The sequence below is a fragment of the Eimeria tenella genome, genomic scaffold (assembly GCF_000499545.2).
Source record: "Eimeria tenella Houghton genomic scaffold, Eth_scaff35, whole genome shotgun sequence".
Lineage (NCBI taxonomy): Eukaryota > Apicomplexa > Conoidasida > Eucoccidiorida > Eimeriidae > Eimeria > Eimeria tenella.
Genome location: NW_013543232.1, coordinates 173,540 through 192,041, shown reverse-complemented (window position 1 = coordinate 192,041; position 18,502 = coordinate 173,540). Strand labels below are relative to the sequence as shown.

General features: G+C 48.9%; 4 protein-coding genes across 4 annotated transcripts; 2 read left to right on the top strand and 2 right to left on the bottom strand.

The window, feature by feature from the left end:
• Positions 1 to 3,141: 3,141 nt before the first annotated feature.
• Positions 3,142 to 8,186, top strand: ETH_00024080 (glycogen phosphorylase family protein, putative; the record flags this gene model as incomplete). Its single annotated transcript, XM_013376480.1, has 8 exons — positions 3,142 to 3,375; positions 3,528 to 3,702; positions 3,995 to 4,123; positions 4,328 to 5,108; positions 5,520 to 6,279; positions 6,732 to 6,980; positions 7,355 to 7,612; positions 7,854 to 8,186. 8 exons carry the CDS (start codon positions 3,142 to 3,144, stop codon positions 8,184 to 8,186), a joined length of 2,919 nt encoding a protein of 972 aa, XP_013231934.1.
• A 2,875-nt stretch (positions 8,187 to 11,061) lies between these two features.
• ETH_00024075 (isocitrate dehydrogenase, putative) lies at positions 11,062 to 13,097 on the bottom strand (the record flags this gene model as incomplete). Its single annotated transcript, XM_013376479.1, has 5 exons — positions 11,062 to 11,088; positions 11,432 to 11,596; positions 12,123 to 12,255; positions 12,486 to 12,664; positions 12,861 to 13,097. The coding sequence occupies 5 exons, from the start codon at positions 13,095 to 13,097 to the stop codon at positions 11,062 to 11,064; spliced, it is 741 nt and encodes a 246-aa protein (XP_013231933.1).
• A 448-nt stretch (positions 13,098 to 13,545) lies between these two features.
• On the bottom strand, positions 13,546 to 14,859 carry ETH_00024070 (Isocitrate dehydrogenase [NADP], related; the record flags this gene model as incomplete). Its single annotated transcript, XM_013376478.1, has 2 exons — positions 13,546 to 13,888; positions 14,324 to 14,859. 2 exons carry the CDS (start codon positions 14,857 to 14,859, stop codon positions 13,546 to 13,548), a joined length of 879 nt encoding a protein of 292 aa, XP_013231932.1.
• Positions 14,860 to 15,202: 343 nt separating this feature from the next.
• Positions 15,203 to 17,158, top strand: ETH_00024065 (uncharacterized protein; the record flags this gene model as incomplete). The annotated part of the gene is made up of 4 exons (XM_013376477.1): positions 15,203 to 15,946; positions 16,078 to 16,122; positions 16,280 to 16,361; positions 16,524 to 17,158. The coding sequence occupies 4 exons, from the start codon at positions 15,203 to 15,205 to the stop codon at positions 17,156 to 17,158; spliced, it is 1,506 nt and encodes a 501-aa protein (XP_013231931.1).
• Positions 17,159 to 18,502: the final 1,344 nt, after the last annotated feature.

The window sequence follows — 18,502 nt, the reverse complement described above, 5'->3', positions numbered from 1 at the left end:
TCGTGCCGGGAGATGCACTGCTCTTGCCGGTGCCCTTTTCCGCTAATCTGTTAAGGAGCTAGCTCTTGCCTGTTCGCCTCATGGTGTGATCTCACGCGAGATTCTATGGCGAAGAAATGAGGAATCCCACGCTCCTTCATCCAAGCCTCTTAGTGCTCGTCTGCATGCAACGCAAAATCAACTGAGATAAACGGAGAAGTGATCAACGATGCCCCAAAGTACTCACACTGAAAAGGCAGGTGCTGATACGCCTAAAATATTGGCTACCACAGTGGTTTGGCAACGTTGTGGGATAACAGAATGAAGCACTGCTCCTGGCCAGGGTTGACCAATCCGAGGCCAGCAATGAAGTAGGTTTGTTGAACTTAAAGGATGTATATTGGGAGGGACTCACGCGACGCTAGTCGCCAAGATACAGAGGCTGTGCCCGAAATATGCATTTTCTGAGTTCTGTTTTTGAGACGCAGCTAGCTAGTCGAAGCCGTGCGTACAGTGCTGGCAGTAACCAGAATAATCATCAAGGCCGTTTTTCTTCCTTGATAAAACACAAACGGAGGCTGCACTGGCGTACTTGCTTGCACTGGCAGGTTTTCTGTGTGCTTTAAAACGCAATGTCTGCCCGTGCATCTACATGTTAAATAGGTGCCGGGGCACGAAACGCTCCGATACTGGCTCTACCGGGCATTCAGCCGTAGTCACTGAATGCGGGGTTGAGGAATTTCTGCAAAAACAAAAATTCCATGGCTTACCCCAGCACCTGCAAAGATTTTAGCTGCCATAGTCCTGCAGGGGGTCTCTGAAAAGCGGGCTGTTCGAGTTTGCTCGAGAATAGAGTGGGACTGCCACGTACTCTCCTTAGTGAAGCGCAAGCCAACATCTTTACTTTGAATGCGCCTACGGACTTTTCGCCACAACAGAGCAGCATTATTTGGAGGAGCTTTGGCTTGACATAACTGCTGAGGAGAGGTTGTGCCTGCTCTGCGCATCAAAAGCACTAGTGCATTCAGACCAATGCTTTTGTTCGTTAGCGCAGCGAAAAGTAAACGAGTTTTAGACAGTCATGGCCTGTACGCCCGTTAGTTCTTGTGAGGGCAATGCAGTTGGACACGGCCAGGTGCCTTAGTAATCATCTCTACATACACGGTGCCTTCGGTAGTATAAAAATTCATGAATTAAATTACATAGCGTGTTTCGGATTTACTTAACTCAACGCCAGCCACAAAAGACTGGCTCACTCGACATTTTGCATGCCTGGGAAGTAAAAGTCGGCTGATCCAGTACCACAGGCATAAGACAGCAGGAAGCAAAAGTTTCCAGTGCCCCTTGAACAATCAGTAGCAACCAGCACTTCTTGGGAGCGCGATTTCCGAAACTCGTAGCGTGATACATCCACAAGACGTTACATGATTGTTCTCGTCTTGTGAATTCTGCTTTGAACTGGTCATCCCGGTGGAGGCAGTTTGGGGGCAATGCTGTCAGCACTGTGAGTTTCTGCGTCCCAGTTAGCGCCGTCCTTTTTTGCCGGCTCTCCCTTAAAGAGTATTGCATGAGATCCCATGTTTTTCTTCATTCTTGGGTCACAATTTAGTTTCATTAGCAAATTCATGACATATATACGCATGGTAGCCGATTGCTTGGCTGGTTGCTATCCTAGAAATTCAGTCGACATGAACGAACAACTGGGACTGAGAGGAAGGCTTAGCAAAGCGTGACGAAGCTGCACAATTGTTTCCTCTCGAATGTTCGGCGCATCAACAGGTATTTATTGCTGGAGGTTGGAGGCATTCCCCCTACGACTATTATCGTGCAGGCAGCTGCGACCCATCGGTATCCCTCTAAGCACGAACAATACGGAAGCACTTAGCACGAACAGTACTGATGGCGCATCGTAGTGACTGTGGTTAAGATGGCTGCTCAAGGGAGCAGCGGGCCCCCTAGGTATTCCATTTCCTCTGTCTCGTCGGGCCAAATTGCACTCCTGTAGTGGTACACCTATAACACTAACCTCTTATCTGCTCTGCCTGTCACTCTTTCCGCCAAAACATGTTTTCGCGGGTCACACCTGCTCAGCTAAAACTTTTCCAGGCTTCGGCACATTAGTCCATTGTCTCTACTGGCTATGCTACTTTTTCTAGGGCCAGCCTGTTCAAACATGGCTTGATTAAGCGCTGTTGATTTTAAAAGTATGCTTAGGATAGTTTACTGTTGAGGAAGTCACACTGCAGAGATGGATTCACGGCGATTTGAACTCGGAACAGGCTCCCCCTCAGGTTAAGGGTTGCCAGGAGTTCGCCTTTATGCGTAATCTAACTACCATCACATCGACATCGCCAGGTATGTGTGCTAGTGCTCGGGTATGATGTGTCCGTGGTGAAAACCAGCCGCTGCCACTGCAACAGTCGAAGAAAAAGCACAGGGCATGCATGGGTAGCAACCGATATAGACTGCCCAGCTGCACTGTTTCTGCAGAAGCTTACACGGCATCTGCGCAGTCATAGCTACACTGCTATTGTTGCTAATGCTTCTGCTGCCGGCAACTCTACGCGAAACTGCTAGGTACGAAACGCTGCTTCAGAAACAAAGAAGACGCTCCTGGCATATAGCACATTTCTCAAAAAGTATGTTTAGTGTTGATGGGTTTGCGTTGTCGGCTGTGCGTTGTGTGGCCGCAGCAGCGGACCCCAAGGGTGTGAGCGTACCGCCAAGTTATGCTATACAAAGAAGGCAATGTAAGAATACATTAATACGGATTCACGAAACAAGACAAATGCCATCTATCTTTCGTTGAAGTCTGGTGCAGGACTGTGTGAAGCCCGGCGCCGTGAACTTCTCCGCTGCCGCCTCGGCCTGGCGATGGTATGGTGCACGCACACGTGAACGGCAGCACACCCTAGAAGTGGCTGCGTTCTGCTGGTTCTGATGGCGACTTAGCGCCATAGAATTTCTCACGGGTTTTTTCTTTATCTCTGTACTTCATTCCGCTTTAAGGCCCTTCCTCGGCCGTTGCTAAGGTCGGTCAGTGTGTTGTTGCTTCCTCGCCTGGAGGAGGGAGCCGTTCGGCTGCGAAGGACTCGCTCCGCGTACTTCCTCGCTTTCTTTCTTCTCTTCCTGTATTTGCGCCTCCTAACCGACTTTGTGAAAATGGCGACCGGAGTTGAGGATGTGTTTACCAGCGACACCAACCAGCACTGGGAAATGAAGCGCAAGGCTTCCTTTTCTAAACTGACTGGTGCCGTGCCGAGGACGATACCAGGAATGTATAACGTCGTAGAAGACCCGCATGCGGACGATAAGAAGGAAAAACTGTGGAAGCTGATGGAAACCTATCTTCCTTCTGATGTGCACTCCATCCAGAGAAGCATAGTCAACCACGTGGTAGGTCGCGTCGTTCCCTAATTCATTCCAGGTGTGCATGGGACTCCTCTCTTCGCAGCGAATCAGCGAATTTTATCATACTGCAAACAGCGAATGACCTAGTTTTGGCTGACCAAGGCCGCTTGCAGAGCAACTTTGCTATATTTCCGTAGGAGTACACCCTAGCGAAGACCCGCTTCAACCTCGACCCGGAGTCGTGTTACCGTGCAGCTGCTTTCTCTGTTCGCGACCGTTTGATTGAGACCCTCAATGACACTAATGCGTTCTTCCATGAGAAGGACGTAAAACGGGCGTATTACCTTTCCCTTGAGTTCCTCTTGGGTCGCGGTGAGGCCTGACACATTCCGAATTTACCGATGACTCTCCCGTTCAGGTTCAGGCTACCCAGTTGTCTGCACGAGACACCCAACACCGTTGTACGACGGAGATCCGAATCCCTTTCTGGAATGGCGGGCCTGGATGCTCACATGCAGTGTTTGTGCGCGGCTTCTGCTCACTTGTGGGCCCTAGTGGGCCCGGCGGTCTTCCTTTTCTATCTGTTCTGTTTCGTACAGCTTTTCGAAATGCGCTGGCCAGTAGTGGGACAGGGGGTCTTCTTTATCTGCTCTGTTCTGTACAGCTTTTCAAAATGCGCTGGTCAATTTGGACATTGAGAAAAACTACAGGACGGCCCTTGCAGATTTGGGCTTCAGCTTGGAGCAGCTCTACGAGTTTGAACACGACCCGGCTCTAGGCAATGGCGGTCTCGGTACGTATGCTTCAACGCTGCCTCTATTTAGGGTGTACCTGGAGCTGAGAACGCATTCCTCTTCTTAGGGTGTACCTGGAGCTGAGAACGCATTCCTCTATTTAGGGTGTACCTGGAGCTGAGAAGGCATTCTTTTAGTGGTCTTTGGTGGCATTAGGCCACGTGTTCACTCACCGTTTGTTTTTTTCTCTTGTTCGTCTGCAGGTCGTTTGGCTGCTTGTTTCCTAGACTCGATGGCTACGTTGAACTTGCCTTGCTGGGGTTACGGCATTCGTTACACGTACGGCATTTTCGAGCAGAAGATAGTGAATGGACGGCAGGTGGAGTACCCTGATTACTGGTTGACTCTGTCGAACCCATGGGAGATCGAGCGGCCAGATTGCACGTACGCCGTCCGCATTTACGGCAGCGTTAAGGAGTATAGGGACCCTCAGAGCGGACGCATGCGCAGCAAATGGGTTGGGGGCGAGATAGTGCAGGCTATGGCCTACGATACGCCTATTCCAGGATTCGACACGTACAATACGATCAACCTACGGCTGTGGAAAGCCTGCCCGTCTAAGGAGTTCGACTTCCACTTGTTTGACGTCGGGCGTTACCTGGAATCTGTGCGAGAACGGCAGAATGCGGAGTCGATATCGGCAGTGCTGTACCCGAACGACAACACCATGGAAGGAAAGGAGCTGCGGCTGAAGCAGCAGTACTTCTTCTGCTGCGCCACAATCCAAGATGTGCTGCGTCGCTTCAAGAAAGTGCCTGGCCGCGACTGGAAGGAACTGCCGGACAAGATTCAGTGCCAACTGAACGACACACACCCAACCATAGCCATCCCGGAGTTGATGCGGATACTCTTGGACGTAGAGGGTCTGGACTGGGACACCGCCTGGGACTTGACAAGGCGCTGCTTCAACTATACGAACCACACTGTGCTGCCTGAAGCTCTTGAGAAGTGGTCAGCGGATCTCATTTCAAGACTCTTGCCCAGGTAAACCTGGCTTTACTTTCCCCAGCCGCGTTCTCTCTATTCGTAGTCGCTTTCAGCTGGCTTTACGTGGCCGTGTTTGGGAAGGAGATGAGGAAAGGGAGCAGTAGAGTGCTTGACGGGCGTTAGTGCGACTACATTTCTGTATGAAGCATATAGAGCTCTGTGTTTCTGTATGCGTAGAAGTGCTTAGGTGTATCACATGTATTAATGCCTGTATGCAAATTGGTGCGTATGCGAGTGCGTGTCTGTGGGCGGTTGTACATGGAATGGCCACCTATACGTGTGCCATGTATCCTCTCAAAAAACACAGCCTAGCAGCGCCACAGCAACAGCGGCAGCCCACATCAACAACAATTTGGCTGCATGAGGTCTGCACGCTTTTAGGTGTTTGTGTGTGGGTGTTTGTTCCAGGCACTTGTTGATTATAAACGAGATAAATTTCCGCTTCTTGAACGAGGCACGGTCTATCTTTGGAGACGACTGGAACAAGATTGGCCGCATGTCAATTTACGAAGAAGGCAACGAGAAGCGCATAAGGATGGCGAACTTGGCAGTGATAGGTGGCCGACACGTAAATGGTGTAGCAGCGATCCACAGCGAGCTTGTGAAAAAGAACTTGTTCCCAGAATTCGTCGAGTTCTACTCTCGCCAAGGGGTTAATGATAAGTTTCTGAATGTGACCAATGGTGTCACCCCACGCCGCTGGATCTACTGCTCGAACAGGGGCTTGGCGGATCTTTTCAGCAACTGGCTGGGATCGGACTCCTGGCTGAAGGAGCTGGACATGATTGCAGGCCTGATGAACCACATAGATAACCCTTCGTTCAGGGCAGAGTGGGCAGCGGTGAAGAAGGAGAACAAGAGGAGGCTTGCTCTCTGGGTCGAGCAGCGCTGCAACGTGAAGCTTGATGTGGACACCATGTTATTCGACATACAGGTCAAGAGAATCCACGAATACAAACGCCAGCTGCTCAACATCATCTACATTATCCACAGATATCTCACCCTGAAACGTATGCAACCAGCAGACAGGAGCAACATGCTCCCTAGGGCGTGCCTCATTGGGGGCAAAGCGGCGCCGGGTTATTACACTGCAAAGACCATCATCAAAATGGCAAACAATGTTGCGCAGATTGTCAACAACGACCCAGATGTCGACAAGTACCTCAAGGTAAGCAGGCTACTCAAGTTATCCAAGGCGTCTTCAGAGGCGGTATTGCTGCTCTGGAGGTGAAGGTATATTGGGTACTTACCTGTGTACTTGTTCCGTTTGTTCCGTTGATCTTCATTTTTGTTTGTGCGTTTCCACAATATCAGCTGGTCGGGCGCCTCTCGGGCGCCTCTCATGGCGGACTGGTGGATGGGTCCTGAAAGGCATTGGTGGCTAGGCAGAATTTTACTAGCTTGTCTGTTCGTTCACTGGCCGTCTTTTATGCCGTTGCTTTCATTTGTGTGGAGTGTCCATTTTACCTTGTAGAGGCGTGCGAGGTACTTGTGAGCTGGTACAAATGTGTCTGCGTATGAACTTACTGTTCTATACACATTAGTTTGGTAAGCCATATTTTGCGCACATCAGCAGAGAGTCATACTTAGGGTTGGACCGAAGTTTGATTTGGTGTACAGGTTGTGTTCCTGCCCAACTACAACGTCTCGAACGCTCAAGTTATAATCCCTGCTAGCGATATATCACAGCACATATCCACTGCAGGCACCGAAGCCTCAGGCACTTCAAACATGAAATTCGTGATGAACGGAGGCCTAATTATCGGCACGCTAGACGGAGCCAATATTGAGATAAGAGAAGAGGGCGGCGATGAAACCATGTTCATATTCGGGGCCAAAGAACATGAAGTAGACCATGTCAGGGAACGGGTGAGACTATTCAAGTAGCGCAAATTAGCGTGTCCATACTTGGAGATGAGTGGGAAGTTATGGGAATGGAGGTTCCCTCAGCATTCTAGTTGTAGCGCCGTGTTGTTTCTCTGGAAATGTGAAATGAGAGATGAAACGAGCACTGAAAATAGATGAGAAGCGAGGTAAACCGTAGTTAAAGTGGGCAGTAAATAGTGGGCGGCAAATCATTCATGCCAGCAGTCACTGCATCGTGTACATGCGTGTGTGAAGAATCTGACGAATTGGGGCTGAGAGTGTCGTCTGATCAAGCGGATTTAGTTGGTTACTTCAGTTTATAGAAAAACTCAAATGTTGGCACAAGGCAAACACTGCTGCTTTTTGGCTCCACTTAGGCGCGCAACGGCTCCTATCCCATGGATCACCGCATGCGCGAGGTGTTTGACTGGATTCGTTCTGGGGCTCTGGCTTGCGGCGACGACAAGTCTCATGGAGATTTCTGTGCGATTTTGGACACGATTTGCAACAACGGAAGTGGAAACAACGGGGACTATTATCTTCTTATGCATGACTTCCCAGATTACTGCAGAGCTCAAGACGAGGTCGATAGGACGTACAAGAATCCAGACAAATGGTGGCGCCTATCTATTAAGGTGTGAACTGCTGCTTTTGCTGCCGTTGCTGCTTCGTATTCTTCCGAGCAGCATGCGATGCCACGCAGCCTAATTCGAGGAATGCGTCGGGATGGGCTGCTGGGACGCAAACTCGGAACCTGAAGGCGTAACGGCAGGCAGAGAGACCAGTGGATGTGGAGGCACACTGGCACCCTTGGAAAGGTAGTTCGCCCTAGATTGCTATTTGAATGGTTTGTTTTATTTATTTTGTAAATTTCAGGCGGCGGCATCCATGGGCAAGTTCAGCACTGACAGATGCATGCGCGAATACGCGGAGAAGATCTGGGGCATCAGCCGTTGCGAGCGGCCTCCTCCAGACGAAGTGCTACGGGCTCGTTCGTTTGCGAACGATAAGAAAAGTAATGCTGGCCCTAGCCACGGCTTGAACCGAAGCAACAACAACAACAGTAACACCACGAGCACTAACACAAACAGTAATGAAAGCAGCGGCACTGACAACCTTAGGGTGCCCGGGGAAAGTGAAAGTCAGAAGAGGGGGAAACACAAGAAGGAAAATAAACAGGACAAGAGGGAGGTTGTTGTTGACTCGTGAATATGACAAATAAATGATATACAGGCACACGAGTAAACTGTATAAAATAGTAGTGTGAATTGCAACAGATGCGTAGTGGATTGTTGGTACTTGCACTGGTGCTGGAAGCCTTGGGAAACACCATGGATGGACAAGTGACGAATAAGAAACGGAGGTGGACGGATTAAAGGATTATTACGAAGCCGTAATAATAAGTAAATACACATTTTGTTTCTCCTGCGTCTTAGGCACACAGAATAGGTAAATATCTCTCAGTTTTTTCATGAAATCGCAGTGATGTTTTGCCCCACAGTCCCCCAGCCCAGTACGCGGGACGATTTACGTAAATGGAAGCAGTGCTATTATGTTTGCGTGCCAAGCCCCTCCAAGAGGACTGGGTCCACACACAACGCAAAAATCAAGCATTTTGTTTGTTTCTCTATAGGTTACACCGTAAGTTTGTTTGCAAGGTGCCAAGCCATTTACGAGTTATGCCAAGTTACTTCGCTCGAGTTATGTGGGCGATAAACTATCCATAGTTTAGTGCGTCTTGTGCGGAATGAGTTTGAGTTTGACATTTAAATTTGATATATTGAGACCGAGGCAACACATCGCACTGACTGCGGTCTAGAGTTGCAGTCCTAGATGCTTTGGTGGTGCTGCTTTCTCTTGAGGGGTTACGCGCTACGTGTGGAAGTAAGTTAGCAACTGATAAATATGGAGGCAACTCCCGGCTAGACGAGCGAGATACGGGGGGAATCGGACAGCATGCAGCGGCAAACGGGCGGAACAGGCAGTGGCGGGAGCAAAGAAAGGCGAATAGGAATAAAATGCTCCAGACACAAACGAAACCCGAAATACAACAGTGTAGTGAAGTGAACAGGCGAAGTTCCCAGCGGCACGGACAGCGGAGGCCGGTGGATGCAACGGAAGCAGCAGCAGTGTTTATAGAGACTACTAGGGAATGAGCAATGAGTATACACGGATTGCACTGAGGATACGTACACATGTACAGCGACTTAGCTTTCGTTGGTCTTTTGTGTTGAGGAATATCGAAGCTACGGACTCTATGTTTAGCAATAGACACACAGTAGACATATAACGGGTCAATGGAAGACACTAGTACTATGAAAACCCTCGTCTATGGGACATTCATGAGGTTTTGAAGCGGGAACTGGTGTAGGCAGATGCAGACAGGAATCATTTTCTTCTTTTGCATGTTTTCGGCTTCGCAGATACGAGCCGAATAGCTAGTTCATGTATCCAATTCCTTGTTTTATTCAATCGAATATGTGCTGCAGCAGCGGCACCACCCGCAGCAGCGGCACCAGCAGCAGCGGCACCTACAGCAGCAACATCACCACAAGCAACGACAGCGGCGACAGCACCAACAGCAGCAGCAACACCAGGCACAGAGTCTCGAGGACGGCGTATCTTACACATGTTAAACCCCAAGAATACCCACCACTGAGTATATGTGTGAGTAACGGTAAAAGCAAAAATGCGCATAACGACATATGCAACAGTAATATAGCTAGTGCATATAAGAATAGTGATGATATGAGAGAATAATGGTAACAGAAATGCAACGCTTGCTGCTAAACTACCAACAATAATGCAGGTAGTTAATTGTTCTAGATAAAGATATAGCAATTCTGACGACGTGAATAGCGAAGGTGGCTTGGCTGTGAAAAGAGCGACATACGTACACGTTTACTCATGATGTCTTATGTAAATATGATGGCGTGGACCCACTGGCAAAATAACTAGGAAGTATGCCCTACAAGCGCTATGTGTATAGCGCTTGTAGGGCATACTTCCTAGGCCTACGTAGTGTTTCTTATGTTGCCGAACCTGTTGTGCACACTAAATGTTGTACGATAAACGTACTAATAATCAGCAAATGTAAACGGAATAACTGTACCAAAGCGAAAATAGTATTAGTCATGGTGACAAAGCCGTGAGTACCGTCTGCCCATCATAAGCGTTTGTTTGTGCAGTCGCGTCCCTCGGTTACTCGACTTTTCGCAGTTTGTTTGTTAACTCCTTTTCTTGCATTTTTGGCCATGTCTCTGGCTCAGGTTGGCGGTCTTACGGAGAGGAAGACAAATGCATAGGAACGCACTAATGAATAGTGTAACAGGACAACAACGGCGTACTTATGTACTGCATATAATGAACACATGAATTGACAAATGGATTACCACAAGTATCGATTACAAAACGCAGTGAGTGCACGAGTGAAAAGTAAATGAGTGAATGAATGTATCAGTTGAAGGAAGGAAAGCAATGCACCTAGAGGTAAGTTGGAAAATCCGCAAATAAAAAAAAGACGAAAGCTAACTTTACAGCCGAAGCTACCCGATTATACCTGTTGCTAAGCAGTCTCTCGGTCTCCCTCATCCCATGATACACACACACAGCCACTGCCTCCCTTCACAAACAAAAACCTACCGTATACTTATCAACGTATACCTGTTTGCTCGTTTACTTGAGACGTAGTGGCAGGTGCAGCTGCTGGGCACTGCAAACCAAAGGCCAACCCTCTTAGTCCAGCTATATGTGGGCTGATAGCATTCAAAGCTTTGTAAACGTCCGTCTGGGTGGCTACATATTTATCTGAATTTTGTTCATATTCACATTGCCAGCACTGTCCAGTATGGTCGGAACGAGCACTTTCTAATGAAGTAGGGCGAGAGTGCTCAATACGTAGCGCAACGTAATTCAATGTTTTGCCAGGGGCACCCTGAAAAAATGAATACTTGAATTCAAGTTAAAAAAACACGCCATAATTCAACAGAAGAATCTCCACCAGTTCATTTGGTTTCCACTTCGTTTGCTTTGTCACTAATTTATGCTGACTTCTAAGTATGTTTGGAGGTACTAGTTCTCCTCTTTACTTAGTGTGGCCGTCGTGGTCGTCCTGCGCAGGCGCACATACACTCGAGCACACAAACAAATGAAGCAACTGTGTGATTTTGGAAGGAAACTGATCAAGCAAAACAAAATGATTAATCTAAACCAAAGCGAGCGCGAATTTGCACAACACACTCGCCACAATCGTGAGGCAGGAGCAACGCAATGCACGGCCACAATTCATTGGAAGAGTTTGTAGAGAAACACCCATTTGCTTATTTATTCTAAAACAGCACAGTGAGACGCACAAAATACGTTTTGATCAATTTATCCTAGTTGCAAACAGGTGAGCGCACTGGCAAAACAATCTTCATTGCTTAGTTAGCAGTACGGCATACTCCTGAACTTACAACCTCTGAGTTATGCTCAGAAGGCGCATAGTGATCCCAGTTCGGATTGCTGAGCTTGTGCTTGTTGTTGCTGTGGTGTATAGGCAGCTGGTGTGTAATTAAGTTCATTTTGAGCGTATCCGCAATTGCATCGATGAAGTCCTCAGTTATCAAGTAGTCGCTGGGCTGCAACAAACAAGCATTCAATTGTCCAGCAAATTCATTGCTCTTCAGTTCCCTTCAGCTATTCGTTAATTCGTTTTAAGGCCAGGCGACCTCCAGGCGAACATCATAAGGGCAAATTAAGTACCAAAAATGCACATTAGGCTGTTACACGAACGCAGACGAACTGATGAGTCACGAGCTGCTTGTCAATTCGAGTTCGTTTGGTTGATGCTCGCCTCTTGCGGAGTAGCTGTCCTCATCAGCGGGGGGAACTACTTTGCACTTTCCGCGTTCCAATGTTACTTATTTAGTGCACGCCAGACAATTTAAAAGAGTACTTAACCGATTATTGACTGCTCAGTTGACCAGCAGTACAAAATCACCTTCACGCCCCCTGCACCCTTCGCACCAGTGTCTAGCTCGCTAATTCGTTGCTGATTGGTAAATGGAGGGAAGTTTTGACTGGCCGATTAGCTAATTAAGCGACGGGTCACCACTGAAACGGCGAAGTCGTTCTCCTTTCTTCGAACCAATATGACAAATTTACCTTGACATTTTCGGCTCCCTTGACGCAAATGGCCAGGTCCTTCGGCATGAGCCCCGCCTCGACGGTCTGTACGCATGCGCGTTCGAGGGCGAGACAAAACTGCTGCAGGCGCGAGTTCTTGTCGAGTTTGGCCCTGAGCGAATGGCAGAAATGTATGAAAACGTTGAGCTCTGGCTGCCTGCTAGCTGAGCAACGACAGAACTTTATCCCCGCTAGTAACAAGCCAAGCACAGGGCCTCCGCAGAGCCGCCGCTCCGCCGCCTTTTTGAAATGAAATACACCAAGAGAGCTAGGCTGCACAAAGTCGCCGCGCTTCAGCAGCCGCGAGTAGCTCCGACCCCTGGGGACCAAGCAAGCTCTGACCTGTGCGTAAGGCCTCTGCTCCACGCAAAAATAGAAGCTATGGGGTTTGTAGACGTCTTCTGTCCCTGCTGGTGCTGCCTGTAGTGCCGTGTGACAGTCCCATGGGCCGCCTCGCTCACTTCCGTCTTGCCGTCAGGGCAAACCAACACAGAGGTCATCAAGCCCAATGATCCATAGCCCTGAGGCAAAATAATTGTTTTCTCATTCACTAGCTCGACTCTCAATTACGCGTAAGCCACCGGCTGGGCGAATAGTTCACCAGGCACACAGAGGCCCACTGCGCATACTCACGAAGTACTACCTTCTCGATTCTCCCTATTTCGTCACGGCAATACGACTCTCTGATTAGGTAAACTAGCTAATTTGAACGCCTACTTGAGCCACAATGTCTGATTGCACGTCCCCATCATAGTTCTTGCATGCCCAGACAAAGCCTCCCTCGGACTTAAGGGCCTGGGCGACCATGTCGTCAATAAGGCGATGCTCATAGAAAATGTTGTTTTGTTCAAACTTGGATTTAAACTGAGTCAAGTAGATCTCCTCAAAGATATCCTTGAACACCCCGTCGTACTCCTTCAGGATAGTGTTCTTCGTGCTTAAATAGAGCGGCATTTTCTGCAACGCCGAACAAATCAAAATCAAATGGAACGCATCAAGTTGCACTTGGAAAAAAGCTCACACACGAACAAGCACAGCGAGTCCATCTACTGCGTATTTGTCTGTCCGTTCATTTATTGACGCTGATTTATGCACCAAATTAGTCCTTACGTCAAAACATTCATCAACCAGTCCACTTGTTGTCAGGTTCGGCGCGGAAGCAGATAACAAGTATAATGCTACAAAGTGGCATCTGAGAATGGTGAAGGGTGTGTAGTCAATGAAGAAGGGTTTAAATTTCACGAAAACGGACATAAATTTCGCGGAAAAGGGCTTAATGCGCATGTACAAGAGCGTTGGGCCGGCAAACGGCACCAACTGTTAGGAGATTGGGCCTTTTTGTCTGCAAGTCTCGTTTGAAGCCATACGTTGCGTGTTGGGATGCGGCTCCAGCTCTCACGGCTTAAGACCTAGACATAAGGGCTCCTGGACTTGCCTGGGACAGAGCGAAGTTGAAGGAGCTGAGCGCGAAGCCCCTTATGCTTTGGACAGTGTTGTACATGGAGAGCATGAGGCCTGGTCCTTCGAACTTGAAGACGGCTTCTCTTTGGGGCGGCTTGCTGCTGTCGGCAGGCGTAAAGACCATCTCGAACAGCCCCGGGCCTTCGCACAGCAACGCCTTGCTCTTGTACTGGTCGCCATACGCGTGGCGCCCAATAACAATTGGCTTTCGCCATCCGGGCACGAGCCTGGGCACGTTGCTGATCAGAATGGGAGCGCGGAAAACTGTGCCGTCCAGTATGTTCCTGCGGAGACACACTCAGCCTGCATTGATTTGCCCCTCAGCTGCTGCTATTTGCTTGCTTTGATCTTGAACACTGAACTCTTCTGTTTCCTAAAAGCCCCCACCTGCGCGGCTGTGGCGTTTGGCAGGAGCCACCCAGTTTGGCTCAGCGATGAGCTCGCCAGAGAGTGGGAAATACTACCATGAGAACAACTCGCGACATAATTACCATTTCGGCCCGACCCAACTTTGTTTCACTTCATACAATGCAGTGTAGCCCCGCTTGGATAGTGAGGGCGCCAACTGATGACAAGAAACCCTAGTCACTTAAGTTTGCCATGAGCTAATTGGATTTGGCAATAAAGGTGACCTGACAGAGGCCTTCAGTGTAGCCAAATAAAATTGATAAACTGAGACACGCCCAACTCGGTTTACACGTGAATTAGGTAGTGCGCACCTGATGGTCCCGTTAGGGCTCTTCCACATTTGTTTTAGTCCGAATTCCTTAACCCTAGCAGCATCAGGTGTAATTGTCGCGCATTTAATCCCTACATTATACTTCTTAATTGCTTCTGCAGCGTCAAGTGTGATTTGGTCATCGGTGGCGTCGCGGTTGGGCAACGATAGGTCAAAGTATTTCAAATTAACGTCCAGGTAAGGTAGGATTAGCTTCTCTTTGATCCAGGCCCACAGAATGCGGGTCATTTCATCCCCATCAAGCTCAACTACGGGGTTTTCAACTTTAATTTTCCCCTCAATATCAAAGGCAGGAACCGAGCCTGCGCCTTCTGTTTGTTTCTCCGCAGACGAAAAGTGCCGCCACTGCTGCCGCTGGTGAAGTGTATGCTGGGCTCCGGAGGAGGAAAGTACACCTTCTACGCTGCACCCTCCATTTGTTTTTACTAGATTGCAATTAGAAGGGCGCGAACAGGCAACAGCCGTGTACAAAGAGCGCCGGCCAATGGAGGCGGCGTTTCGAAGCAGAGAATTCATCGGTACCTGAAAGTAATCGAAGGGGATATTGGTGTGAAAGAAGGAACATTCAGATTTTTTACGATAATCACCTTAACTTTTCCATTTTTTTCATTTCATGGGTCCCGTTAAGCCCCACTCCCGCCTTCTAGTGATTAGTTTCGACACAGCAGCCCCGTGCAGCTTTGAGTGACGCAGGTGTCTCTGGGTCATGAAAACAAAATGAGGCCAAACGATTTGAGATCTTTCGGTTTGTTTTAAGTCTGTAGAGAGAGAATAAGTTTAGTGTAGGATCCCAAATTGACAGCTGTTCGTGCATTCGAGCACGTGCCTGCATGCGCATGCTTGTCGTCACTCCGTTGCGATGCATCTCATGGGGTGGTCGATGAATTTAGTATTTTTAATTCTTGCGAACACGTTAATTTCTTTTGTTGGATTTGTCTCAGCAGACAGAGCCCCAGACGACGGATCGCAAGCTCAGGTGCTCGCCAGCGGCCAAGCTGGGGGCCCACCATACACCACAGCAGCAGGCAAATGCCCAAGTGCTTGTAAACTGGAAACGTTGAAGAATGCGTCGCCTGTGTGCCCCAGAGAGGTAGCTCGGGAGAGCTCAGCCGAGGCGCATGTACAGCCCAAGGAGGGGGCAAGCGTCACGAACAGTGGCAACAAAAATGGCACCCCCCAGGGGGCAAACAGCGGCGAGGATCGAACAGCCGGAAATAACAACGGCAGCATTAACAAAACTACTGGCGCTAAGACCAGCGGAGGGAGCAGCAACAGTAGTACCAGCGGCGACGGCAGCGGCAGCAAGCGCAGCAAGACCAGCAGCAGCAAGAGCAGCAGAGTGAACCCCAGCAGCCACAGACAGGATGCCCAACTGCGCCTTAGTCTGTGGGACAGCATAGTGCTGATTTTACTGGGTGTCTTGGCCTTGGCGAGCTCGGCTGCGCTGATTGACGCCAGCTTTATAGGGGACCTCTGGCGGCGTTTTTGCTACAGCTGTGCTCCTCTCCGTCGCCTTCTTCGCAAGAGGAACAAAGCTAAAATTAAACTTCAAGTCCTAGCAGCAGAATACGAACGAGTGGTGCAAGCGAGGTCAAGAATTGCCGTACGTTGCTGCTGCCTAGAAAACATACGGAGTATTTAGTTGAATAAGTAGTTCTCCATTTGGGTAGCTTCATATCGCTGCTCTTCTCTATCGGCTTTTGGGGGCATTTGGCATGCCTTCTGTTTCTTCAGCCTCTTTGGTTCGTTGCAAGGCAAACAGGAGACAAAAACGAGATGGTAAGTGAATTCAGTGTAATTATTTGTTTAAGTATTTTGCTCTCTTCGAGTCCATTGGGGGTTTGGCCCGTTACATTTGTCTTTTTTTGGCTTCTCCTTCTTGTTCTCTTGTTGACCACTACTTTTGGTTATTTCTTTCTTTTGTTTTTTCCTGTAGGCCTCCTTGAAGCGCCAAGTGAGGAAAGCTGATAACAAACTCGCCGCCATTCGTGCGCGTTACGCGAAGGAACTCGCGAAGTGTACGTACACGCGATTAGTGCACAGCATAGACTTGACTCAACGAAAAGCAAAAGGCTAGCACTGACAGTTGCCAATGACCTTCGTTGGCATCTGCAGACTCTTTCTCTTTTTTTCTATTGCTGCCCCTATGTGTTCTGTTGTCTTCTGCCTTTTTTATCCAGCGGGGTTCCTGCGGCTGCTGCTGCGTTTCGTGAAAAGCTGCAAATGGGCTCCCAGCTGTCTTCGGTCCTCGGATTTGTCGAGCTTGTCAGACACCTCAGCTCGGAGTGTATCGACGGTTGAATCTCTCGTGCACAGAAGGATAGAAGCTGAGAACACTAACAAGAAGAGGGGACAAGGAACGAGCAGCCGCAGCCATAGCAGCAGCAGCAGCAGCAGCAACCGTAGCCGCAGCAGCAGCTGCAGCAGCAGCTGCAGCAGCAGCTGCAGCAGCAGCTGCAGCAGCAGCCGCAGCAGCAGCTGCAGCAGCAGCTGCAGAAGCAGCCGCAGCCGCAGCAGCAGCAATGACGCGGCGTTGAAGGAGGCCTGCAGCTCTGAGAAAGCAGGAGCGGCATTTGAAAAGAAAACACAGGAAGGCAAACAGAAAGCCAGAGACAGCTCCAGCGGGTCAGACAGGGAGGCGCGGCTCCTCTCCCGCTGCATGCAGGGCCCCAAAGATCACGTGCTTTTGTCGCACAAGCTGGATCAGCTAGCGAAGAGGAAGCAGCAGTCGATGCGGAGAGTTATTCGGCTCGGTGAAGCGGGGCCTAGCTGTACAGACAGCCCTGACTCCCGAGAGCAGGCAGAAGAACAATGAAGTAAAAGCACTTCTTTTTTAAAATAGGTTTTATTTATCGAGCGATGAAGATCGAACAACACAAGAATGCTAAACTCGTGAGGTGCGCACGAACGCCCCAAAGTAAAGTGCGGGAGGAGCGGTCTCACAAGGCTGCATTCCGTGGTTTGCCTGCAGCCAGCTAAATTTGTGAATTATTAAGGTCAGAAGCCGATAACGTAAAGTGTATTCCATAGATATGTGCGCATTTGTCATGGGGTGTTCATAACGTACAAAACATACACATCGCCCGAATATTCTCAACCCTGTAGGCACAGTGGACTTACACCTGCAAACAGCGCGTGTGCGTGATTGTGAATTCGTATTTGTCTGCAAATGTGGAGTGTTGCTGTTCATATCAGTTCAGCTTTTGCCTCATTCGCTTGTTTGAAGTGTATGCTTGTCTCTTGTTTCTTGCGATATGTCATTGTCTGCTTAATTTTATTTCACTGTTTGCTATCTTCTGTTTATTTTGGTTTGGACTTTGCCTGTTTCAAATATGTTTCGTTTGTGTCTCCTGTATCGTTTTGTTTTGTGTCTGTTTCTTTCCTTTTTATCCACTTGTCCTCTTGTGCGCTTGCTTTCATTTCCTGTTATCCTCTCCATTTCCATTAGCGCCGTTCCTAGGCGCCGCCCCGCATTTGACGCGCATGTATAGGGCATAGTGACATATGTTTACACAGACATAAACATATGTATATGTAATTATATATTATATGTGGTTCTCTTAGGGCGTCGCTTTGAGGTGTCAGTGCACCTGAGTTGGCTTCTGTTGTTTAATGTGTTTCCATTCGGAGGTGCACTTACACCGCCGCAGTCTGCCTGTGCATTGTCTGGTGCACTTTAGTAATAAGTGGACGAATTTTATTGTTTTCGTCCCAACAAACAAACAAAGAAGACAGCCTCCGCTGCGCCGCTCGTTCGCAGACCCATTCAGTTCCTGACTAATTCTAAATTTAAGAGGAAATCAATAGAAGTTGGTGCATTGTATATGCTTGTATAGCTGCGCGGAGCAGAACCCTAAACTAACCACCCGGGAACTGACAGCTTGAAGCTGCGTCTCAGCCAAAAATTACTGCCACTGATGCTAGTGGGCAACTCGCTTACTCGTTAACTTAGGACTGAAGGGTAGCTGTTTGTGACGGCTCGGGACGTCTACGGCAGGAGGGGCTAAAAAGGGCAAGGAGGCAAACAGAAACAAGTGAAGCCACTCGGAGCAAAGCCGTGGAGCCAGCTTTCATAAGAGGGCAGCCTTCTACTACTCCTCGCTTTAAGCGCCAGCATAGTAAATTATTGTGACTTCAGCTCACTCGCGCTGCTGCGTCT